Source organism: Hirsutella rhossiliensis (genome assembly GCF_020360975.1).
Source record: "Hirsutella rhossiliensis strain HR02 chromosome Unknown scaffold00012, whole genome shotgun sequence".
Lineage (NCBI taxonomy): Eukaryota > Fungi > Ascomycota > Sordariomycetes > Hypocreales > Ophiocordycipitaceae > Hirsutella > Hirsutella rhossiliensis.
In genome coordinates, this window is record NW_025408678.1 from 2075577 (window position 1) to 2101774 (window position 26198).

The 26198-nt window shown below is 38.0% G+C and overlaps 1 protein-coding gene across 1 annotated transcript; it reads left to right on the forward strand.

Moving 5' to 3' along the window:
* Window positions 1–24101: 24101 nt before the first annotated feature.
* HRG_09464 (peptidase S41 family protein ustP) lies at window positions 24102–26057 on the forward strand (the record flags this gene model as incomplete). The annotated part of the gene is made up of 2 exons (XM_044867935.1): window positions 24102–24425; window positions 24477–26057. The coding sequence occupies 2 exons, from the start codon at window positions 24102–24104 to the stop codon at window positions 26055–26057; spliced, it is 1905 nt and encodes a 634-aa protein (XP_044717195.1).
* Between the last annotated feature and the right edge of the window lie 141 nt (window positions 26058–26198).

The window sequence follows — 26198 nt, forward strand, 5'->3', positions numbered from 1 at the left end:
TATTTATTAGAAATTATATCCTTAGTTAAAATAACCTTTTATAAAAGAGGAATCTAGATCTAAAAGATATTTATAGAATTATAGCTAATAAGGTAACTAATAAAAGCTCTAAGATTAAGCTTTCTTTTCTTCTTTTTATTTAGCTATATATTAGTAGTTATAGCGTATACCTTATAGCTATAGGTATAATAGTAGGCTAGTAAGGCCCTTTTCTTTATAAAGAGCTTAAAAGGGGATTTTTAGTTTATTCCTTAGTTTAGTTTCTTAGGGTCCTTAGGGTCCTTAAAGGTCCGGTTTTAAAAGTAATAAGCGGTCTTAATAACTTCCCTTTAAAGGTTATAGGGAAGCCTTATAAGAAGTCTTATTATATAGGCCCTTTTTATTATAGTACCCCTTAATCTTTTTACCCTTCTATTTTAGGCCTAGGTATATAATACTAATAAGAGGGGTAAGATACCCCTTTTTAAAGCTAATTTAAGATATCTTTAGTAAATAGCTCTCTATTAAACTATATCTTCTTTACTTTATAGCTAAAGTAGGATTTTATTTAGTTAACGAAGTCCTAAAAAGTAAACTAGTTATACTTACTTAAGTAGGTCTATAAGAAATAAAGGAAACCTATCCCTTAAAAAGCGTTTATAAAAAACATTACCTTAATAAAGCTTTCTTAATCCTTAGAGACGTTAGTTTAGTTAACCTAAATTTCCTTATATAGCTAGTCTAGCTATAAAAGGGTTTATTTAGAAATTTATCTCTTAGTCTTTCTTTAGCTATAGTATTTATATTTAACGGTCTTTAAGCCCTTTATTTATACGCCTTATTATAAGCCTAGCTTATATAAAGCTAGGGGGCCTAAGTAACTAAGTTATATATATTAAGGAAGACTATTTCCTTAGCTTACTAAAAGAGGGTTCTTAGAACCTATCCTTTTAATAGGAAAAGCTAACTTCTTAAGAGATTCCTTCTTAAAGATAAGTCGGAATTTAAGAATAAATTAACTAAATTTCTCCTTAATAAGTTTTATAGTCTAATTCTTCTAAACTAGCTTTATAGGCTTAGACGTTATATCTTAAAAGATTCCTTCCTCTTAAAGAAAGCGGAAGGAAATTAAGCTCGTTAAAAATTAAGGGTAAAAAGCTACCCTTTTTTATCGAAGAATTTATATAGACCTATTAAGTAATTTTATCGTGAAATTCACCCTTCTATATCCCTTTATCTATATAGTTAATTCCCTAGTAATAAGATATTCCCTCCTTACTTTTTTAAAGGACTAGAAGTATAAGAGTATATTATAGATATTAAGGGAAGTACTAGAGTTAAGGATAGCAGATTTTTATAAGGGATAGTTAGAGGGTCCTAATAGTTAGTCTTTGCTTTATTAATCTATAAGGAATATAAAGGCCGGATTTACTATACTAATACTTTTTCCTTAAATTTACGGTTTAAATAAAGGTAGTAGCGTTATTAGTTACTATTTCTTAGTAACCTAAATCTTATCTATCTTCTTTTATAATAAGGGGTCCTCCTTAAGAGACTATTATACTATTTCTTATAGCCTCTTTAAAAGGTTAACTCCTTTAAGTTAGTTTTCCTCGAAGACCTATTAGTAGTCTTCTAGCTAATAGGGCTTTTTATATACTTAGTAGTCTAAAGGTATATAAGTAAAAGCGGAATTTTAGGAAATTAAGGAATTACGTAAGGCTACGTAATAGAGGGGAAGAAGGAGTATAAGGGAGGATTTTTAATAGAATTTATTAGTAGTGTATTAGTATATAGAAGAGGTGTTAAAGTTAATGATTCTCTATCTATCTACTAGCGGACATGCTGTCTTATATAGACAATTGTAGCTGAACGGAAGAACCTTTCGGGACTAGATTTAGGCTGCCGTATAGCCCTAAGACTAGGGAATTCCGTGATATCTCGAGTAAATCTAGAAGTGTCTTAGTTCTACTAATATTCGTGTTTAGAGGAGGTTGGTCGTGCCGGTGTTCTTAAGAGGTCTTAGCTAGCATTCTAAGCTAGCTCTATTCCTTCGATTCCCGATTATACGATACCCGGCAACCCGTTTAATGCATAATAATATGCAAAATGACGAGCGATTCTTGCTCTATAGGATAAGATTTTGTCTATAATTAATATACTACTTATTGGCTTATATAATCGGGAGAGTATATTATAGCTGCTTTATTTATAGTAGGAACACCGTTCCTTATAGCCTCCCTTAAAGAGTAGATTTATATACTCTTTACTGATTTATTTATAGTAGTATATATATAAGGTAAAAACCTAATATAGGAAAACCATTCTTATACCTTAATAGGATATATAAAAACCTATTCTTTCTTAGGAAAAAAAAAATCATTAGGTATAAACTAATAGAAAAACCTATAGTAGGAAAAATCTATAGTTATAATAATTATTTATAGGATAACCTTATATAAGGTAAAACCTATTATTACTAGGAAAATCTTAATAGATAAAAACCTAGTAAATATTTCTCTAGGAAACCTAAAAAAGGAAAAACCTAGTAGGGGAAAGATATAGAAAGCATAAGAAATATCTAAAAACCCCTTTTAATTACTTAGGAACTTATATTAAGGATAGACTGTTTCTAAATTTATAGAGTAATCTAGGTCTTAATTCCTTCGTAAAAATATTAGCTATATTATCTTCTAATTTAATATAAAAAACTCTAATTTCCCCTTCTCTTATACTAGTTCTAGTATAGTAATAGGCTAATCTTATATACTTAGACCTTTTATAAAATTCCGGATTTTCTACTAATTTAATAGCAGTAGTATTATCCGTTAAAATAGGAGGTATAGTATTAGGAATCTTAATAGATAGATCCTTAGTAATATTTTTAAAAAGCATGTTTAAATAAACAGCTTCTTTATTTGCCTTCTTAAGGCTAATATACTCTGCTTCGTAGGTAGAAAGGGCAATAGCTTTCTGCTTAGAGCAAGCCTAGCTTATTATATTATTATATATATAAAAATAGTAACCGGAAAAGGATTTTCCGTCCGTTAAATCCAACGCTTAGCTAGAGTTAGTAAAACCTTTTATATATAGATAGGTAAAAGGGATATTGCAATTATATTTAATCTTTAGGTTAGGGAATTTATTTAAATATTTCTAAATTATATTTAAAGCCTTAAAATGCGTCTAGTTAGGCTTAGCCGCGAATCTAGCGTAGGAAATTATAGAATATAAGATATCTAGCCTAGTAAATAAGGCTAAGTATAATAGAGATCCTATTTCTTTCTAAAATTGCAATATATCTTCCTTAGAAGGTAATTCCTTTGCTTTTATAAGCTTAAAGCCTACTATAGCGGTAAATTCAAGTTCCTAAACCTTCTTTATTAAATTCCTTTAATTTATTTAAGGTATAATTTTCTTAGGATATATATAGCTCTTTATTTTCTCGGTTTATTATAATATTTAGACCTAAGAAGTCTTTTATATCTCCTAAGATAGTAAAATCTAGGAATTTAGATAATTCTTTAAATAATCTTTCTTCTATTATAGATTTAGAGGGCCCTACTATAAGAAAGTCGTCGACGTAAATTGCTAAGGCTATACTATAGTCCTTATTTATAAATACTCCTTTGTCTATTAAAAGAGGAAGAAATCTAAGATTATTTAGTATAATTTTTAAATGATTATACTAGAGCTTAGGACTTTGTTTTAGGCTATATAATGCTTTCTTTAGCTTTGCTTTAATTTGACCGGTTTATATAGGTCTAGGAATTTAGTTAATTTAATTCCTTTAGCTCTATAAGCTAATCTATATTTTAAATAATATTCTTTAAGAGCGTATTCTTTATAGCCTATAGGAAGATCGATATATACTTCGCTATTTATATCGGTATATACGAAGGCATTTATTATATCTATTTGCAAAGCTTTAAATTCGTAGATAATAGCTAAAATAAGTAGAATTCTAATAGATTTAGGTCTAGCCGTAGTCGAGAAGGTATCTAGGAAATCTAAGCTATAGATCTACTTAAATCCCTATATTACGAAACGGGCTTTATATTTTATTATATTATTTTAACTATCCTTCTTAATAGTATAAACCTAGCGGCCTCCTATAGCCTCCTTATCCCTAGGAGGTAGGAAAATTCCTAAGTTTTATATTTAATTAGCTAGATAATTTCCTTAATTATAGTATCTTTCTAAAATGCTATTTTAGGGCTATTTATTGCCTGTTTATAGGTCTTTAGAATTTTTAGATCCTGATTTTCTATACTAGCTAGAATTAACTCTATAAAATCGCAGTTTAGAAATAAATTAACGTTAGGGTATTCGATATAGTTAGAATCGAACCCTTCCGGCTTCTTAGGTAATTCTACTACTATTCTACTAGTAGTAGGAATAGGATCGTTATTTAGAGACTCTTCTTCTATAAAGGGCGAGGGACTTTTATCTCTAGGTTCTCTAGTAGCTTCCTCTATAGGGATATAGCTTTCTAGCTTATCTTTATTCGAATAGAATTAAAATCAAAGGTATTATTACTACTAGAGATTTCTAGATTTTTATAAATTTATTTTCTAGTATAGTAATATCTCTAGAGATAGTAATCTTTCTCTTAGAAAATCCTAGATTTTATATACATTTTCTAAATAGCCTACTATTATTCCCTTAAAAGCTCTATTATCTAGCTTATCTTTAGGTCTTTATTCTTATAATATATAAGGCTTCCGAAGGTCTTAAATTTATTTAAGGTCTCGAAGGTAGTATTATATTATCCTCTTTCTATAGGACTTTAAATCCTATCGTAGAATACGGTGATCTATTATATAAATAGGTAGCTGTTAAAACAGCTTCTCCCTATAGATATTTAGGAAGCCTAGCAGTAAATAAAAGAGCTCGTACTTTTTCTAATATAGTACGATTTATTCTTTCTATTCTACTATTAGATTCCGGCGTCTTAGGAGGACTAGAATTAAAGATAATTCCTTCTTTTTCGTAATAGAGCTTTATTTTATATATAAATTCTTTAGCATTATTAGAAAATGCTTCTAATCCTAGTATTTTTAGGTTATTTTCACCCTATTTTTAATTTCTAGGAACCTATCTAGAGCTTCTCCTTTTTCAAGAAGGTATATTTCTAGATATCGGGTTCCTACGTCTAGAAAGAGATATAATAGTAATATTTATTATAAGTAGGCACTTTAATTAGCCCCTAAATATCTAATACTATTTTTTCTAAATAAGAATAAGACTTATACGAAGGATGTTTATTAACCTTATTCGTTGCTTTAGCTCTAATATATATTTCGCATTGCCTTATTTTTCCCCCTTTCCTTTTACTAATATAAAGGAAGCTTTTCCCTAGTAAACTTTAGACTTAATTTCTTTATAGTTAATAAGGAAATTCTTATTAGATACTATATGCCTAGTAGCTCCGGTATTATATATAAAATTAAAGATCCTTTTATTCTTATAACTAGGAAATCCTCCTTCTCTTACCTTTAAGACTAATTCCTTTATTCTAGGAATCGAGGCTTCTAGAGGTCCTAAAAGAGAGTCTTTATTAGCTTCTACTATAGGGGTATTTATAGAGGTTAAAATTACCTCTAAATCCTTAGACGTTTATATAGGGGTCGGAGCCCTAGAAAGGTCTATAAGGTCGATATCTAGGTCTATATTTTCTTACGAAGCTATATTTAAGACCTTATTACTATCTTCCGAATCGGACTCTAGCTCGGTAATTCGAGCCTTCCTTCTTTTATTAGTAGTAGAAATGCTATTAGAAGGGGATTTCTTCTTAGAGGAAGAAGAAGAAGAAGATTTTCTCTTCTTAGAAATTCGAGTCCTATCGTCCCTTTTTCCTTTATTTAATACCTAATAAGCGGGAGCCTTATTTAGGTGTAATTTATAGCAATTTACTATAAAATGCCCTGGTTTTTTGCATTCCTTATAATAAAGTGTATCCGTAGAATTTCTATGGGATTTCTAAGGCTTCCTTTATATTAGGAAGGCTTTCTCCGAAGATTTATCTATATCCTCTATTCTTCTAGCTTCGTCTAAAAGACTAGCTGTTAGGGATTCGAGGGTAAACGCCGTAGAATTATGCCTAAGGCTCTACGTAATATTTATAATATAGCTTCTAAATTCCTTATTAAGGCAATTAAGAATCTATGCTATAAGGATAACTTTTAGAATTTCTATATTACGGGATTTTAAATCCTCGTAGATTTCCTTTACCTTATAAAGGTATTTCTCTAAATTAGAGTCCGAGGGACTAAGATTAAAGAGCTGCTTTATAAGTAAATAATTCGACGAGAAATTCGACGGATTATATAGCTTTATAAGCTTATCCTAAGCAGCTTTAGCATTTATTAAATGCTTAATTTGCATTAAAGGGCCATCTTCGACTTAAAGAAAAATCTAGGATAAAGCTTCTGCAGTCTTTATATAATTTTCTTGCTCTAAGGTAGCGATAAGCTTTTCCTTAGTAAGGATAGCTCTTATCCTCGTAGTCTAAAGAGTATAATTTAAATTTCCCTTAAGTCTAGAGAATTTATATTCTTTCTATCTACCTATTTTATATAAATTCGGTATTATTTCGTTCGTAGGGATCGAGAAGTCTAGGCGGGAGTTTAAGAGCATAGGAAGGTAGAAAAAGTCGTTAGGGGGATTTTCGAAAGGAATTTTAATCGGGTATTTCGATAAGGAATTTCAAAGGTATAAGTAGTTGATTTCCCGGCTTAAAAGGAGTAAGCCGGGCTTATAACCTCTAAAGGTATATAAGCAAAAGCGGAATTTTAGGAAATTAAGGAATTACGTAAGACTACGTGATAGAGGGGAAGAAGGAGTATAAGGTAGGATTTTCAACGGAATTTATTAGTAGTGTATTAGTATATAGAAGAGGTGTTAAAGTTAATGATTCTCTATCTATCTACTAGCGGACATGCTGTCTTATATAGATAATTATAGCTGAACGGAAGAACCTTTCGGGACTAGATTTAGGCTGCCGTATAGCCCTAAGACTAGGGAATTCCGTGATATCTCGAGTGAATCTAGAAGTGTCTTGGTTCCACTGATATTCGTGTTTAGAGGAGGTTGGTCGTGCCGGTGTTCTTAAGAGGTCTTAGCTAGCATTCCAAGCTAGCTCTGTTCCTTCGATTCCCGATTATACGATACCCGGCAACCCGTTTAATGCATAATAACATATAAAATAACGAGCGATTCTTACTCTATAGGATAAGATTTTATCTATAATTAATATACTACTTATTAGCTTATATAATCGGGAGAGAATATTATAGCTACTTTATTTATAGTAGGAACACCGTTCCTTATAAGTAGGTAGGTCGATTACTTTTTATTTATTATCTCTTTAAGGAGTCCTTATCCCTTTTTAGAAGGTTTGCTTAAAAACCCCCCTTTTTACCCCTTATTACTAATTTTAATAAAGAGGTTCGATTTCGACTAGTTCTTTAATTTTTCGACTAACGGACTAAAAGGTCTATTAGGGTACTAGTCGGGCCTATTTAACTAACGGGACCGGGCCTAGAGTAGAAGGCGGAGCTAGGGCTAGGACTAAGGCAGCTATTAAAGATAGGGTTAAGGCTATCGAGGGAGGAAGAGCTAAAGAAGTAATAGTTATAGTAGTAGTAGTAAGGGCTATAGTAATAAAGGCTATAAGTCGAACCGTCTAGGTTAAGTGCTAGCTATAAAGGAATAAGACTACTTACTATTATACTCTAGTAGCTTCTTTATTTAGTTCCTAGCTAGCTTCTTAAAAGATAGTTAAGTAACTATTACTAATAGGCTTTATTAGTAGAGATATATCCTATAGCTACTAGCTAGAAAGAGCTTTTATTAGGAAGTATTAGTTAGCTTCCTTAAGGATCTCTTCTTACTTAGCTAGCTATAAAGAAGCTAGTAGATTCTTAGTAGAAAAAGCTCCTAAGTAGGCTATATAGGTCTTCTTAATACGGTTAGTTATATATCCCCTTAAGGGAGCTATTAAGGTCTTAAGCTTTAAAATCTATTACTTTAAAGTCTCTTCCTTTTAAAGAGAGATTAGCTTTATAGCACTAATAGATTTTATTCTTAGTATATAAGTAGTAGTTAGTAGCTTTATCTTATAAAGGTATTCCCTATAATAACTCTTATAGTTACCTAAGGTAGTAGAAAAAGCTCTCTACTATATAAAGGTTAGCTTAAAGAAGAGGGAAGCTCCCTTTATAAATTCTATTACCTTAGGATAAAGAGGGGGCTTAAGAGGGTCCTACTTACTAAAGAAGACTAAATTATAGATAGTTCTATCTATATAAGCCCGTAGCTCCTTTACCTACTTATCTTAATCTTAGGGCTCTATAAGAATCGTCTTATAGACTATAGGGATATTAAAGGAGTCGTTTTTCGATATTATTATAAGGAAGGGTAGAAAAGTTAGTTAAAAATCGGCTTTTTTAGTAAGAAGGGTAAAAGGATATAAGAAAGGTGCCTTTTTATAGTAGCTAGAAGGTATAGGAATTCTATTTATCCTAGGCTTATAACTCTTATAAAGAGAGATATAAGAACTATATATAAAATATATAAAGGTAAGAGTAAAAGTAAGGGGTCGGATAGGTAGTATAGAGATATTTAATACTTATAGGGGTAGTAATTTTAGTAAGGGAGTAATTATTATATTACTTTAATTCTCCTTTTTTCCTTTATCTAACGCCTTTCTTTATACTTATTTAATATCTTAATTAATAAAGAAGATCTTACTTAAAGAAGCTATTAATATCCTTTTAACTACTAAGCTTTTTACTAGTTTTTCCCCTCCTTTCTAGCCGTTGCTAGTATATCTATCTTATCTCTTACTACCTTTATAAAAAGCTATCGCTACTTTTACTTCCCCTTATACCCTTACCTTCCTTTCTATACCTTATTTTAGCTCTTTCTTTCTTCTTTTATACTAAGTATTTTTAGCTTCCTTAGTCCCTCTTACTAAAGGATATCTCTAAGTACTATAATATTAAGCTACGCTTTATAATAAATATAGTAGATTATTTTCTTTTTATTAAGTCTATTAATACTTATATAGGCTTTACTAGCTATAAATATAAAATTTAAAAGGTATTATATTAAGTAAGTATACCGCTATATAGTATATCTCTAGCTATAGCTTTTTTAAAAGCTTTAAGTTAAGCCTTATAACCCTTACTTTTTCCTTTACTATTACTCTTAATCTCTTTATATAACTATTTTATATAAGCGTTAAAAGGGCTAACTATATAACTTATATCCCTTTATTAGTTATATAATCTATTTATTTTATTATTAAAAGAGCCCTTTCCCTATTAATAATTAATATAGTTATCTTAACTTTATATTAAGTCTTAAGTAATACTATAAAGTTATTAAAGATATCTTTAATACTTATTTTTCTTTTATTAAGTAATAAAACCTTATAAATATATCTATATTTATAAATAAAGTAAAGTTCTTTTCCTTATTATATACTATTCTAAAGCTAAGGTAAAGGTTAAAGCTAACTTATACCCTTAGACCTTTAGGCCTTAAAGATAGTATTTTTCTTAAAACTTTACTCTTAGCTTTCCTTATTATATATATTTAATAGCTATATATTATAGGGCCTTAAAGCTTAGTACTTAAGTAGGCTTTTAATAGCTTCTTTAGTAATCTTAAACTAAGATACTTAAGGCAGCGATATTATAGGTTACCTACCCTTTTAGGTAGCGGTTTAAGCGCTTATATAACTATAAATACCTGCTTTTTATATTATAGGAGTATTCCTATTATAAATTAGCCTTTAAAGTTAGTTAGTTTAGTATAAATATCTTTTATAGGTTTTAAATAAAAGTATCCTAAGAGCTAGTTTTAAAATATCCTTATTATTATCCCTAGCTTAGCTAAAAAGACGCTTATTAGTATTTCTAAAATAAAGTAAGTATCTAGTAAAGTTATCCTTTTACTATTAATTATAGGGATAACTACTATTCTTACTCTTTATACCTTAAAGGCTTAGTCTTTAACCTAGACTTTATTATTAAAACCCTACTTAAAGGTTCCTTCTTAAAACTATCCTAGGTTATTAAAGAGGCTAATATCGGCCCTTAAGTTATAGATTAATTTATTAGTAAGTTATAGCGTTCCCTTAATAGCTATATTTACTTTAGATAAAGTAACTATATTAATAGTCTTCCTTAGCTTATAATTACTAATAATAGTATTTATTAGTTCTCTTCCTTTAATATATAAATTAAGGGTCTAAGCTAGGCATTTTATTTTCTTATTTAAATAGTCCTTTAGCCGTTTTTTAATATTTTATTTAGCTAAATTACTATATTTCTAGCTTAATAAGGGTTTCTTATTATATACTACCTATAATAAATAGTAAATTTCCTATTAAACTATTAAGCTCTTAACATACTACTTATAGCTAATATACTTAGCTTAGGTATCTACTTTCCTAGAGATTTAATTAGCGCTTCCTTTTTTTATAAGTAGTTATAACTTCTTTTATAAGTATATTCTTATTTAAAGTTAGTAATTAAGTTTCTTAAAGAAAGTTAATCTTTACTATATCTTTTATTATAAAGGTTAAGAGCCTTTATTATTATAGACTAATATAAGTCCTACTTATTTACTACTATAAGAAAATCCTATTTAATTCTTTTATCGTTAAGTATATCGACCTTAAGGTCTTATAAATCTATAATAATTTAGTCGAGCTATTCCGCTTAAGCTTTCTAGTTTTATATTTTTATTTATTAATAAAGCTTATATATCTCTTATAAATTAGCTTTTTCTTCTTTACCCTTAAAAGTAAGTATTAAGGGCTAGCGTATACTTAGCGTAGTAGTATAAGGCCGAATAATTATTTATCTAAAGCTAAGGAGAATGGAGGAAAACTCTATCTTAGTTATATTAGTTATTTATCTTCTTTAGTCCCTAGCTTAACTTATATTTAAGTACTATTTAGCCTAAGTTTAGGTCGAGCTCTACTAATATATAGGTTTACTTTAGCTTAACTTTAATATAGTCGCTATAATATAACCTTAGCCCTTTATAGGTATAGCTTATAATAATAAGATTTATTTTTTTAATTCCTTAATTTTCTCTCTTAAGCTATTTTATATTAGGGTTACCCTTTAAAGCCTTTTATTAATTGTTTTCTTAATTAATTCTTTAAGTATAATTAAGGCTTTTTACTAAACCTTATAGCGATTAAATTATAGCTAGAACCTTTTTTAAGGTTATAAAAAAAGTTTTTTATATCCTAGTATTATTTATTATAGCCTATTCGCTTTATAATAAATATAGCCTTAGCTTTATCTTCTTATTAAGAAGGTCTCCCTTTAAGATTAATAATAAATTACTCTTAGTCTAGCTATTAATACTATTTAAGCTCCTTTATACTATCTAAGTTAGTATATTCCTAAATCTTATAAGTCTAGGCCTATAACTTAATCCCCTTAATCTATAAGGTCTAATTAAGGCTTTCTTTTAGTCTTATAATATATTATAAAGTAAGTAAAGGCATAGGCTTAGGTACGGTCTATTAAAAAAAGGTTAATAATTTATAAAGGGGAAAAGAAAGAAAAGTATAGGCCTAGCCTATATAAGCGTAGAGGCCGCTTATATATAAACTTAGCCTAGACCTTAGTCTAGGCCTATATAGGGTAAAAGCCTTTATATTATACGCTTACCTAGCTTTTAAAGAGGCGCGCTTTTAAATAATACTTAATACTATATTTAAGGGAACGGAATCCTTACGTAGACTATATACGCTTAGTCGCGGAAAAAATATACGTAAATAATATATAATACCCTCCTAAGTAAGCTTCTTAGATAGACTATATTATTAGTAGGGGCCGCGCCCTAGGAGTTAGGCTTTAATACTTATAGCTAGGGAGTAAAGGTATATAAAACGGCGCGTAGCTAGCTTTAATAAGCTTATAGTATCCCGCCCCCTTTATATTAGCGTATAGTAGTAGCTCTTAGTACCGTAATATAAGGGACGGTACTCTAGTATATAAAGCTCCGCTCTCTCTTATATAGGGCTATATAGGTACTCCTTTTTACTATAGTTATATTATATTAGCGGCCTTCCTATATCTTAGCCGCCTTTTCGGTCGCTATAAGTATACGTTCTATTTATATAGTAGCTACTACTATAAGCGAGGGAACGCCGATAAAGCCTATAAAGGTATTACTAAGATTACTTATTATTAGAGTCGCTATCGTCGAACCTAACCTCCTTTCCGTCCTAGTATATATGCCCCTCTACTACTTAGAGTACGTTTACCCGCGCTTCTTAGCGCGGGCACTTTAGAAAGTAATAGGATTTACTACCGTAGCCTATATAGCGACCCTCCTATCGCTTCCTCTTTCTAGCCTTACTCCTTAAGGCAGAGATAGAGATATAGTATTACTAGTATTATCCTATTTTTATATTATAAAAGAAGACGAAAAAAGAAACTTATTACTATTAAGCTCGCGAAGAAGGTAAATAAGATCGGTATATATATTTAGTAGTATAGACCTTTCGCTTAGATAGGTATACTAATCTATATTTAAGCTTATAATAAGGTAATTATACTTTACTATATTAAGCTAGCTATATTTACTTACTTAATAAAGTACCTCTTTAAACTATATAAGGTAAGCTAGAATAGCTTTACTTTACTTTTAATAAAGCGTTATAAGCTCCTAGCCTACTAACTTAGCTATATTAGGTTCGCCGTAATTAGTATAGAGCTTTATAAGGAGATTAGCTAGTCCGTTTATACTAGTATATATAAATAGTAAGAGATACTTTTATAGGTATAGGGATAGGCTCGCGTAAAGATAGTTAAATTAAGCGCGGATATCCCTTATTATAGCGCTATTAGTATAGAGCTTCGCTTTTATATAAAGTAGCTATAGCTTAAGCTCTATAGAGGAGCCGTTAAACCTACTAAGGTATAGTTCTCGCGAAGAGAGATACGAGAAGTGCATATAAAATGCATAAAGGTAAAATTAAAAGTAAGGGGTCGGATAGGCAGGGCAGAGATATCTAAATCTTACGGGGGCAGCAATTATAGTAGGGGAGTGATTGTTATATTGCCTTAATTGTCCTTCTTTCCTCTATCTAACGCCCCTATTTATACCCGTCTAGCATCTTAATTAACAAAGAAGATCCTGCTTAAAGAAGCTACTAATGTCCTTTTAACTACCGAGCTTTTTGCCGGTTTTTTCCTTCCTTTATAGCCGTTTCCGGTATATCCGTCTTATCTCTCGCTACTTTATGCTTTCCCTTATGCCCCTACCCTCCTTTCTATACCTCTTCTCGGCTCCTTCTTCTATACCGGGTGTTTTTAGCTTCCTTAGTCCCTCTTACTAAGGGATATCTTCGAGAACTACGAATTAGGCCGCTTCGACATACCCCTTAGCTATGGCCTGCCCTTATAGTAAGGGCATAGCTAATACGGCTTTGGGCTAGTAAGCGTATAGAGGAGGTTCTTAGCTCTGCACTTCTCCCTTTACTCGAGGAGCAGGGGCCCTTTCGGTCCCTAGGCTCTTTAGACCTACTTAAGGAAAAGGGGCCTAAAGAGGGAAAGTCCTATAAGAAAGGGGCCTTAGAAGGGAAAAACCTAATTAAAATAGGGGGCCCTCTAAAGGGAAAAACCTCTTCCTTTTCTTTAGCTATAGACGTTACCTTCTTATACGGGCTATTAGCTCCTCTCGTAGACTCTTAAGGCGGGCCTCTAAGGATAGCTTCTCTCGAACGTCTTCTAGCCTAATTTACTATAAGAAGATAGCTAGCTTCTACTTCGGTAGGGGCTTCGTAAGACCGTCGGCTTTTATTAATACCGTTAGAACCTAATAGACGGAAATAAGTCCCCTTTAGACCTCTTAGCGTAACTAATACTAGTAGATATCGATATACCGTAGCTAGGTCGATAACTTACTATTTTCCGTAAGAATTCGTATAGTCTGCGTGTTATCGCATTCTATAGCTAATAGGGTCGGAATTTATAGTCGTAGAGATATTAATAGCCGGCTAAGGAAAATCGCTTCTTTTAACGCTTCTAAAAGAGCTAGTAGCTCTGCCTCCGTACTAGAAGTTATAACGGTAGCCTACTTCGAAGCTCTCTAAGCAATAGTTCCTCTAAAAAGGGATATAATATACCCCTATAAGCTCTTTCTATCTAAGGAATTGTCTATAAAGGACGAATCGCTTAAATAGAGGAAGATTTCGGCAGCTAATTTCTTCCTTTCCTGCCCTCCTAGGCGCAGACTATATAATCTCGTTAAATAAAGATAAAGGATAGCTCTATCTACTGCTTCTTAATGCCTAGGGCTAGGATTCTAGTTATGCCTAGCTAGCCGGGAGACCGTAAAAGAGATATCCAGTCTAGTAGAAATAGCTAAAAAAAGCAGGGAGCCTACCTTCTATTAATATTAGTGTTTCTCTTGCTCCCTAGCTTAAAAGGACGGATTAAGTAAAAGCTCTTTATCTAATATAGGCGTAGAGGGAAGCTTCTTATCGAGGGAATTAGGGAGGAATTTATAAGCGACCTTATCGAGATAGGCGTCCTAGGTAAGCTAGATAGTCCGTTAGGACCTATTCCGAAGGATTCGTATCCCTAGGAACCACTTTAGCTCCCCTAGCCTAGTTATCTTATACCTTTATTGTAGGCCTCGTATAGCCTCCTTAGCAGCAGCTTCTTCCTCTTTTAGGTAGGCCTAGATAATATTATCGACGTAGAAGAAGACCGTGATTTTACCCTTCTATATTATACACAGTTCCTAAGGGACTTTCTTAAAGCCTAGGGCTTCGAGGGAACCTATTAAATGCTATTACTAAAGAAGGGGTGATCTTCGTAGTCCGTATAGAGCTTTCCTAAGCTATAGAACCTTTCCTAGCTATTAGAAGCTTAGTAGAGGGCGCATATAGATAACTTCTTCTTCCTCGAGTAGGCAGTTAATAAAGGCGTTAACTATATCTATCTAATCGAGTTCGAGGTCGAATTCTGCTGCTATAGCTATAAGGGTCCGAAAAGACATCCCTGCTAGGGTAGTTGCCCTAGTAGGAAGATCCCCTTTTTCCTACTAGTTCCCGTAGACAACTAGCCGGGCTTTGCACTTTTAAAGGAAGCCGTGTTTATTAGTCTTATAGATAAAGACCTACTTATAGCTAAGGACCTGTTTTCCTCTTGCCTTTTCCTTAAGGACTTCTTCGAAAGACCCTATCTCTTTATATAAGGCTAGGTAGTCTTTCTAGGCCTAGAAAAACTAGTCTCTAAAGGGGTGTTTTTCTAGCTGCTTCTAGTTTGCTAGTAGGTCCGGGAGGTCTCTTTTATATACCTTCCTTGCTAATACTAGCTTAAAAGCCGGCCTGCTATAAACGCTCTATAGGAACCGTCTTCTATTAGCGTTAGGTAGAAGTCGGAAAAACGATCGAAATAAGGGAAAGGTTAGTCTTCTTTCGTATCGGGCCCTATACCTTCCTTTGCTTCTCGAAGTAGGGATAAAAAGGCAGCCGGATAATCCTTCGAGAAAGGTGCCTTTCCTACCCCCTTAGGGGTCGAGACGGGAAGACTAACTAAGAAAGCTGCTTCTAGATCTTCTTCTTCCGTAAGAGGAGGCGTAGGTAGGCATGCGTATTCTAGCTCTACCACTTTCCTATAGTCTCCTTCTTCGTCTAGATCATCTAATCTAGTAGCTTCCTCTTTTTCTTTAAAGTCGGCGTTATCCTCGACTACTTCGACGTCGGTTTCTTCTTCCGTTTCCTCGTCTAAGACCTCTTCTTAAGACTATTAGGAAGGGGGGATTTAGATCTTCTAAATTAGCTAACGTTATAAGAGTAAGAGGGGCTATTAATCCTTCTTTCCGTCGAAGAAGCTAGATTTATCGAAAATTATATCCCTAGTTAAAATAACCTTCCGTAAAAGAGGAATCTAGATCTTAAAGATATTTATAGAATTATACCTAACGAGGTAACCAATAAAGGCTCTAGGATTAAGCTTTCTTTTCTTCTTCCTTTTTAGCTATATATCGGTAGTTATTATATATGCCTTGCAGCCGTAGGCACGAAGGTAGGCTAGCGAGGCCCTCTTCTTCGTAAAGAGCTCGAGTAGGGATTTCTAGTCTATTCCTTAGGTCTTAAAAAGGGTCTCTAGGTCCCTATAGTCCCTTAGTCCCCTAGGGTCCCTTAGGGTCCGGTTCCGAAGGTAATAGGCGGTCTTAACGACTTCCTCTAAAGGTCGTATAGAAGCCTTATAGCAAGTCTTATTATACGGGCCCTTTCTATTATAGCACCCCTAATCTTTCTGCCCTCCGTTCTAGGCCTAGGTATTCGGTGCTAACGGAAGGGGGTTAAGATGCCCCTTTTTCGAAGCTAATTTAAGATATCCTTCGTAAATAGCTCTCCGTTAGACCGTATCTTCTTTACCTCGTAGCCGAAGTAGGATTTTATCTAGTTAACGAAGTCCCTAAGGGCAGACTAGTTATACTTACTTAGGTAGGTCCGTAAGAAATAGGGGAAAACTATCCCTAAAAAGGCGTCTATAAAAAACATTACCCTAACGAAGCTTTCCTAGTCCCTAGAGACGTCGGTCTAATCGACCTAAATTTCCTTACACGGCTGGTCCGGCCGTATTAGGGTCCGTCTAGAAATTCGTCTCTTAGTCTTTCCTTAGCCGCAGTATTCGCATTCGACGGTCTTTAGGCCCCTTATTCGTACGCCTTATTATAGGCCTAGCTTATATAAAGCTAGGGGGCCCGGGTAACTAAGTCGTGCGTGCTAAAAAAGACCGTCTCCTTAGGCTGCCGGAAGAGGGTCCTTTATAGTAGACCTATTCCTCCTAGTAGGGAAAGCTAACTTCTTAGGAGGTTCCTTCCTAAGGATAGGTCGGAATTCGAGAATAAATTAACCGAATTTTTCCTCGATAAGCCCGATAGTCTGATTCTTCTAGACTAGCCTCGTAGGCTTAGACGTTATATCCTAGAAGATTCCTTCCTCTCGAAGAAAGCGGAAGGAAATTAGGCTCGTTAAAAATCGAGGGCAAAAAGCTACCCTTTTTCGTCGAAGAATTCGTATAGACCCGTTAGGTAATTTTATCGTGAAATTTACCCTTCCGTATCCCTCTATCTATACGGTTAATTCCCCGGCAATAAGGTATTCCCTCCGTGCCTTCTTAAAGGACTAGAATCGTAAGAGTATATTATAGATATCGAGGGAAGCACCGGAGTCGAGGATAGCTAACTTTCGTAGGGGATAGTCGGAGGGTCCTAACGGGTGGTCTTACTAATCTATAGGGAAGACGAATGCCGGATTTACTATACTAACGATTTTTCCTCGAATTTGCGGTAGCGGCGTTAGTTACTATTTCTTAGCAACCCGAATCTCGTCTATCTTCTTCTATAACGAGGGGTCCTCCTTAAGAGACTATTATACTATTTCTTATAGCCTCTTTAAAGGGTTAACTCCTTTAGGTCGGTTTTCCTCGAAGACCTGCTAGCAGTCCTCTAGCTAATAGGGCTTTTTATATACTTAGTAGGTAGGTCGATTCCTCCTCGTTCGTTTCTTCGAGGAATCCTCGTCCCGGTCTAGAAGGTCTGCTTAAAAACCCCCCCTTTTTACCCCTTATTGCTAATATTAACGAAGAGGTTCGATTTCGACTAGTTCCCTGATTTTTCGACTAACGGACTAAAAGGTCTATTAGGGGACTAGTCGGGCCGGTCTAATAGACGGGACCGGGCCCGGTGTAAAAGGCGAAGCCGGGGCCAGGACTAGGGCAGCTATTAAAGACGGGGTTAAGGCTCTCGAGGGAGGAGGAGCCGAAGGAGCAACAGCCGCAGCAGCAGCAGCGGGGGCCGCAGCAATAAGGGCTGCAGCAGCTGCAGGTCGAGCCGTCTAGGTCGAGTGCTAGCTACGAAGGAATAAGACTACTTACTATTATACTCTAGCAGCCTCTTCGTCTAGTTCCCGGCTAGCCTCTCGAAAGATAGTCGAGTAACCGTTACTAATAGGCTTTATTAGCAGAGATATATCCCGTAGCTACTAGCTAGAAAGAGCTTCTATAAGGAAGTATTAGTTAGCTTCCTCGAGGATCTCTTCCTACTTAGCTAGCTACGAAGAAGCTAGTAGGTTCCTAGCAGAAAAGGCTCCTAGGTAGGCCGTATAGGTCTTCCTAATACGGTTAGTTATATAACCTCTCGAGGGAGCTATTAAGGTCTCGAGCTTTAAAAGCTACTGCCTAGGAGTCTCTTCCTCTCGAAGAGCTTTACGGCACTAACGGATTCCGTTATCGCCGTACGAGCAGCCGTTAGTAACTTCGTCTCGTAAAGGTATTCCTTTCGGTGACTCTCGTAGTCGCCTAAGGTAGCAGAAAAAGCTCTCTGTTATGCAGAGGTTAGCTCGGAGAAGAGGGTAGCTCCCTCTATAAAGTCCGTTGCCCTAGGACGAAGAGGGGGCTCGAGAGGGTCCTACTTATTAGAGAAGACTAAATTATAGATAGTTCTATCTATACGAGCCCGTAGCTCCTTTACCTACTTATCCCAATCTTAGGGCTCTACTAGAATCGTCCTACGGACCGTAGGGACGGTAGAGTCGGATTTCGTTATTATTGCGGGGAAGAGTAGAAAAGTTAGGTAAAAATCGGCTTTTCTAGTAAGAGGGGTAAAAGGAAGCTACGAGGGATATAAGAAAGGTGCCTTTTATAGCAGCCGGAAGGTATAGGAATACTATTCCTCCCGGGCTTATAATTCTCGCGAAGAGAGATGCGAGAAGTATATATAAAATGCATAAAGGTAAAATTAGAAGTAAGGGGTTAGATAGGCAGGGCAGAGATATTTAAATCTTATAGGGGCAGCAATTATAGTAGGGGAGTGATTGTTATATTGCCTTAATTGTCCTTCTTTCCTCTATCTAACGCCCCTATTTATACCCGTCTAGCATCTCAATTAACAAAGAAGATCCTGCTTAAAGAAGCCACTAATGTCCTTTTAACTACCGAGCTTTTTACCGGTTTTTTCCTTCCTTTATAGCCGTTTCCGGCATATCCGTCTTATCTCTCGCTACTTTATGCTTTCCCTTATGCCCCTACCCTCCTTTCTGCACCTCTTCTCGGCTCCTTCTTCTATACCGGGTGTTTTCAGCTTCCTTGGTCCCTCTTGCTAAGGGATATCTTCGAGAACTGCGAAATCAGGCCACGCTTCGCGATAATAGTAGTACCGCTCTTAGTTATATAAAGCTATGCTATTATAAGAGGCTCTTAATTGCCTAGGCGAACTAAGTATTATATTTACCTTTAATTTACGACTATAAGAGTATAGATATTTTACGTATATATATATCGGTATAGGCGGTTTAACTAGACTAGGTAATTAAACGTTAGCTTTAAAGGTAGCTAAAAATAGCTATTCTATATATAGGGATATAGAGAAGGTAAAGTAAAGGGTAGATTATACTACTATAAAGTAAGTAAAGGCGTAGGCTTAGGTGCGGTCTATTAAAAGAAGGTTAATAATCTATAAAGGGGAAAAGGAAGAGAAGTACGGGCCTAGCCTATATAGGCGCGGAGGCCGCTTATATATAGACTTAGCCTAGACCCTAGTCTAGGCCTATATAAGGTAAAAGCTCTTATATAATATAATTATTCCCCCTTACTTCCTTTAAAAATATCTTAGGAAAATTAAGGGTTCTAGCTTAATAAGTAATATCCTTTTTTAAGGGATATATAATTTATATATTTCTAGTAGTGCCTTTTAATATAGCTAGGTTCTTTACTTTAATACTATAATTTAAGTATTATAATAGCGTTAATAGCTCGTAAATAGCTTTAAAGGTAATATTAATAAGTAAAAAATAATCTAGTTATATAGACCGGGCTTATAACTCTTAAGTAGGGGCTTAAGAGTATAGTAAAAGAAATAGGGGTATAAAAAGGTAAATTTAGTAATATATATCTTAGTCTATTTATTAGGATAAGAGAGGGGCTTATATAAGTATAGTAACTATATATAGCTAGCTAAAAGAGGGTATTAAGATATTCCTATACCTAAGTTAAGCCTATATAATATCCTTAGGCTAAAGGAGTTATATTAGTTAGGCAGGCTTCCCTATATATAAACTGTTAGGTCTACTAGGTATACTTATAGCCTCTTATACTTACTCTCCTTAATATAATCGTATTTATATATATATAATATTTTAAACTAGTAGGGCATTAAAGTAGTATATACCGGTACTATTATAATAGATAAAACTAATAGAGAATACTTCTAGTAGTTTAGTATAACTAGTAATATAGGTTTAAGTAAGGTTTAAACGAGGTTCCTATACCCGAGTTATACTCCTTAAACGTCTTCTTAGGAACAATCATGTTATAGGCATTTACGTGGCAAGGGTCTGCGTAGTAACTATGCAGTGACCCCAGCCCCCAAGTGCACAGCATTAAGAGGGAAAACTGTGCGAGAGTAGCTCTACCTGGCCTCTTCCCTGGTAGAAGGGGCGTGCCTACATATATGATATGCCTAGGTCTCCGGCGAGGCTGTAGCCCGCAGGCTAGGGTCACCCCATAGTGACATGACAGCTACGGACTACGAATTAAGTTAAGTTAGAAGTGGGTGCAAAAGTGAACGCCTACAATACGCAGCCTCGCTGGAAGGGGCTTGTAGCTAGCCTCCTCAAACTCTTCTCCCTTTCACAGCACGTTTTGCATTCCAGGCATGTCGCCGCCGCCTATAATGGACAACTGGGACTACAGTTTCACAACCCTCTGGCGATACAACGGCCCAGCCGCCGCCACTAAGTCACTTGGTCTTCGGTTTGGTCGATTAGATAATCTGGAAGGTCCCTTTTCCGATGAACCTCCGGGCCATCCCTCTGCGGTAGGGAAGTGTCAAACTATATAGGGGTCTGCTGGTACCGATGCGCGCTCGCCCCACACTAAGGCGGCTGCTAATAACTACTTGGTCCCCTATTTGGTATTGCGGCACGCTCTTTGGGACAGTGATGTTATTGAATTGGAGGCAAATTGGATTAGACTGGATTAGACAGAAAAATGGCTGGACTGGATTCCGATTCTCGAAGAATTGGATTGGATTTGATCGATTGGCAGCGGTTCTGGAGCTCCAATAGTCTAACCCGATAAACAAATAACTTAGTCTAAGTCCAATTTGGTACCCCAACAAGCACCTTGTCGCTGGTTACGACACCTCGCTCACCGACGTTCTGTGGCACCACCTCCGACGGACGAGGTAATTACCCTTGGGGTAAAATAGGAACTGGATCCGTTCTGGGTATCCTAGAGGGCCCCGACGCGCCGTTCTAGACTGGACTGGAGCGAGGCTCGGATCCAGCTACAATCCAATCCAATAACATCACTGCTTGGGAACCCTCCCGAGCGGACATGTATATCAAGTAATTACTCCGTGCTCCGTACCGAGTGTGAAGATGCGGACATAGGACGGGTCTCTCCCCGTTTAAATTCCACGATATATATTTCGTAGTTGCCGCCCGGGCCTTATCGCTATTCATCAACTACGCAACGCCTATTCTGTTTCGACTTTTATATGCTTCATGCGAAACTGTCGACATGTATTCTGTCACCACCCTTATAGAATTAATTAACCTACAACTTAGCACGCCATATAGGCATAATAAACCTATAGCTATCCTTAGATTTTATAACCTTAAGTATGCAAGAGACCATAATTAACTATAATCCTAATCAAGGGTTATAATATATCTTTTAGTTAAGCCGGGACGTACGATGGCATTGCATCGGGCCCGAGCATGGCGCCAACCTCCCTGCCATTGGCCGCGCTGGCGCCGTCGCATACGCCTCGCAGCACCGGCCGCAGGAGCGTCGCCATTGCCAGATGGCTGCCGTGGCGCACCTGGATCCTGTTGGCAACGAGGACCGAGACCACAGCGAGAAATAGCTGGAAGCCCACGGTGAGGCCCAGGATGTAGTGTATCTTGTTCCAGCCGAGTATCTCTAGCGAGATGCCCCTGATAGGCACGCGCCCCGGGTATATAGACACAGGAGTTTGACCTGGCTGTTATAGCAATGACGCCCAATGCAAATTGTTCTAAGTCGCCCTGTAGGCCGAATCGGAAAAATAGCACGGCGGGATAGCTCTGGAACTGCATCTGCTCGGCGTCATCATCGACGTCGCCTCGGAGCGCGATGGCGGGAGCGGCTAGGCGCGAGAGGCTGGTGCCCAGCTTGTGCTCCTTGATGACCCGCGTTGGCGACAGGACCGACGGTAATATTACACCTAAAGTACCAGGGATCCGTCTCCGAAGCCTCCAAAGCCGTTGCAATGCTCCATGTATCGCCTGACTCGTCGGCCTGGGCTTCCTTTGCCTTTCCCATCAAGTTTGACCGCTGCAGATGCATGAGTGCCGCTGTTCACCTGACCTTGACGAGGAAAGGGCTGCTGTTGCTGGCATTCTGGACCTTCGGGCGCCCCGGTTACGGGCCTTCAACGGCGGAGCATCTGCTTATGTTGCCCGCCCGAAACGAAATATAATCTAATATTACATATAGAAATATATATATGTCTTATGGGCGGGGAGCATGGCCGGGGCAGGACTAAGCTGATCTTATAAGATCATTAGTGGATCTATTGATATAGGCCCCGTCGCCCTCATTAAATGAGTCTTTATAGCCAAACGCTGCACTTAAATTAAGCTTAAGCCAAAAATGCTATAGTCAAACACCTCCTTGTTCCCTTTATTGGAGCTGGAGTACAAGTCAAGGGATGAGGCAAGCCTGTAATTCGGGATTAGGCAGAGCTAGGAAGACTAAAAGCCGCTAGAAGTTCCAGCGCACTGCACGAAGGATTACCACCGGTCGTCCCTAGGTGCCTCACGGGTATTTGTTTTAGTTATTATGTTTTTAATTATTATATCACGTATATCACAGCTTTTTATCACAACTTCTGAAATGCCGGATCACTGCCACTGCTGCGCCGCTGCTACGCCGGATCAAGGTATATTATATATTGTCGCACGCTGCATACACGTCTCCACTCCGCCTTACTTCTTGAATTCTTGTCACCTCGGTGTGTATGGATTCTCCGCCCCGCAAGCAGAACCGCCTAGTCCTCCAGCTTTAATGCCTCATCGAGTCACAAACCGCCTCGCCCGTGTGTGGCATAGATCTGCCGTTACGCAGTAAGCCACGCGATATACAGCAACGGGCATGGCTCCAGGAAAGGGGCGGCAATGGCACCCAACCCCGCGGACGAGGCGCGACTAACGCCCTCGAAACAGGAGCCGATGACTCCCCCGACCGCAGCTAGAGAAGCGCTCCTCCGGCAGGCCCCACGCGACGGCCTTGCCGAATTGCAGTTGCGACGATGAGCACAGCAACCCAACGACTCTCTATTCGGCTCCACATGTAGCCATAGCACCGACACTAACACCGACTAGCTAGATACTATAGTGGGAGACGCAGCAGACAAACCCGAGACCCATGAACTAGACGACCTGCCCGAGGCTTAAGACCTAGCAGTAACGGTCGGCAGAGAGACTCATCTCTGCCTTGATGGAAGCGCAGCAGGCAAAGCTGACCGTCTTTCGCGCACTCTACACCGCCTTCGACCAGACGGCTGCCTACCCTCGGGCCCTGCGCTCAACTTCGCCAAGGACTTTTCACGCGGCTTCCTCAGCTACTAGGAAGACGCGCTCAACAGCCCCCACACTCCACACGCGCCGGCAAGAACGTCAACAACCGCCACTGACGAGACAAGACGGTCAACGCACCGACCTACGCCTCTATGGCCTGGAAGGGGATGGCCTGGCTAGGGTGATATTTAGTATATATTATAAGTCCTCGCCGTATTATAACAATCTTCCAATCCTTCGTACGGCGCAGCAGTGGCAGTGAGGTCACTCTGAGCCTCGCAAAAGATCACATGTGCCTAAGAAGCCATGGCATCCTCGAGGGACCCGCACACCGTCGCCAATGATGCGCTCCTAGAGTCCGAAGCTATGATTGCAACTTAAAAGCCTCGAAAGAGTACCAAGTTTACAGCCATTTTCAGAGCACCAAGTTTACAGCAATTTTCAGAGCATGCAGACTGTCTTATTCACTCGGCACTTGTACTAAACTTATATACTCACCATGCGAATTCTTGTCACGCTCGCTCAGTATGCGCTCCCGGCTCTCGCTCTGGCTCACCGCCGCCAGAGTACAAACGGCACCAGCTTGGATCCTTGCGGTCTCGTCGGCGAATATTTCGATTATGTTGCCGGCCAGTTAGGGAATCAGACCTCGCAAGCAGTTAGACCTGGCCAGCTAGCCCAAGACTGTCTCTTGTCTTTTCCTTATGACCGCGACTTCGCCAACAAAACCATCCGGGAGCTCAGGAAGTACGTCGAGTTCCGATCGAGCCTAGAGCTCCTAAAGAATCCGCCAAAAACATATATGTCCAGAGCAGTAGACATTGTTGGCGGCCTTGAAAGGATCGGCGAGAAGGATTACAGCAGCTAATATAAGTTCGATCTCGACCTCCAGCGGCTCTTCACCTCCGCTCACGACAGTCATTTCGATTACAAACCTTGTTCACTAGGGCTCTTCTACTCCTCTCAACATGGCGCCCACTTGGTATCCGTCTCTAAAAACGGGCTAGATCTGCCCGACCTCTACCTTTATAGCGACATCAGCAGCTCACGAGGCAGTGTCAACGCTTCTCCCATTGCTAGCATCAACGCGCAAGGTGCAATGCAATATGTTGAAACAGCTAGTGCTGCGAGCGTGGAGCAAGATCCAGACGCTCGGTGGAACTCTTTAATGATGAATAAGGCAGGAAGACCCTCTGGCTTGGCAGTGACATCCTTGTGGCCGGGAGCGAACCAAACAACCATTGCACTACGTGACGGCTCAGTTAAGGTGTTTGACACAGTGGCGAGCCTTAGCCTCAATATTTCCTCGACTGCTTTTACCACTTCACGGCATGTTTTCGATGCTACATGCGGCTCTCCGTCGTTCCTAGCGAGCCTAAACGCTGACTCAGACGATGAAGGGCCGTTCCAAACAGGTCCTGAGGGCTATCCTGAGCCACGGATTCGCGACGACCTTAACCAGATCTTAGGGTTTGATTTAGATTCTGAAACAGTCGTCATGCGAATTCCTACATTTGGAAGATCAAACAACTCGGCAACTGTTGCAAAGAAGGCCACCGAAATCATTACTCAGGCAAAAGCCTCCGGCCGAAGCAAGCTCATCGTTGACGTCTCTGGCAATAATGGCGGCGAACAAAATCGCTACTTTAATAACTTCTCCCTCTTGTTCCCAGATCCATTTCCCTACGATGCGCTACGCATTCGAAGGAGCGATAGCACTGCAATCATGGCCAAATTTCTAGAATCACCTTCGGCCAACGATTCAAATACGAATGTGTCTTTGAATTACCAAGATTTCTTAAGACCAGATCGGCAACGAGGCTTCTCGTCTCTGGCCGAGTTCCTTGGGGAGGAAGAGATTTCTGGGACGAAACTTACCGCTCTCCACACAGTCAACTTTACCAAAGAGTCGACCGCAGAGAGGCCGATTCGCGGACATGGAGCCGCTCTCGGTGACATTAACAAGACGCTTGGGTATGGGCCTGAAGATGTACTTATTATCACCGACGGCTATTGCCATTTATCTTGTGCTGCCTTTGTCGATCTGTTGAGCCATATTGCCAAGGTTCGAACCGTGGTTTTCGGCGGTCGCCCGCAGCTCGGACCCATACAAGGAATTAGGGGTGTTCGAGGCGGAAATGTCGTCCAGTTTTCTGCACTTGCAGAGTTGGCACGCGAGGTGGTTTCTACGGAAGCCACTAACCACACTACCACTAACCTTACCGGTGACTGGTTCACCGATGCTGATAGGGAGCTCGCCAAGACAAAGCTCCCCGGGTTTGACGCTTCATTCGGCTTGGCAAGATCGGTTAACTTTCAAAATAAATACTATATGGACAACGGCAATCTTTTCCTTCAATTCGATTATCAATCTGCCGAGTGCCGACTTTTCTTCACCGCGGACAACGTCAACTCGCCTGCCACGGCCTGGGCCGCCGCCAAGAAAGCCATCTGAGGGGGCGGTACTTGTGTTGAGGCATCACCTGCACCAGAGGGCAAGAGGCCGGCGACAGGGCTTTGGAGTGCCTCCATTTCGACCGACACTACCGATTCAATCGCAACTGCGCATACTCGGACCCAAACCAAGAACACCAGC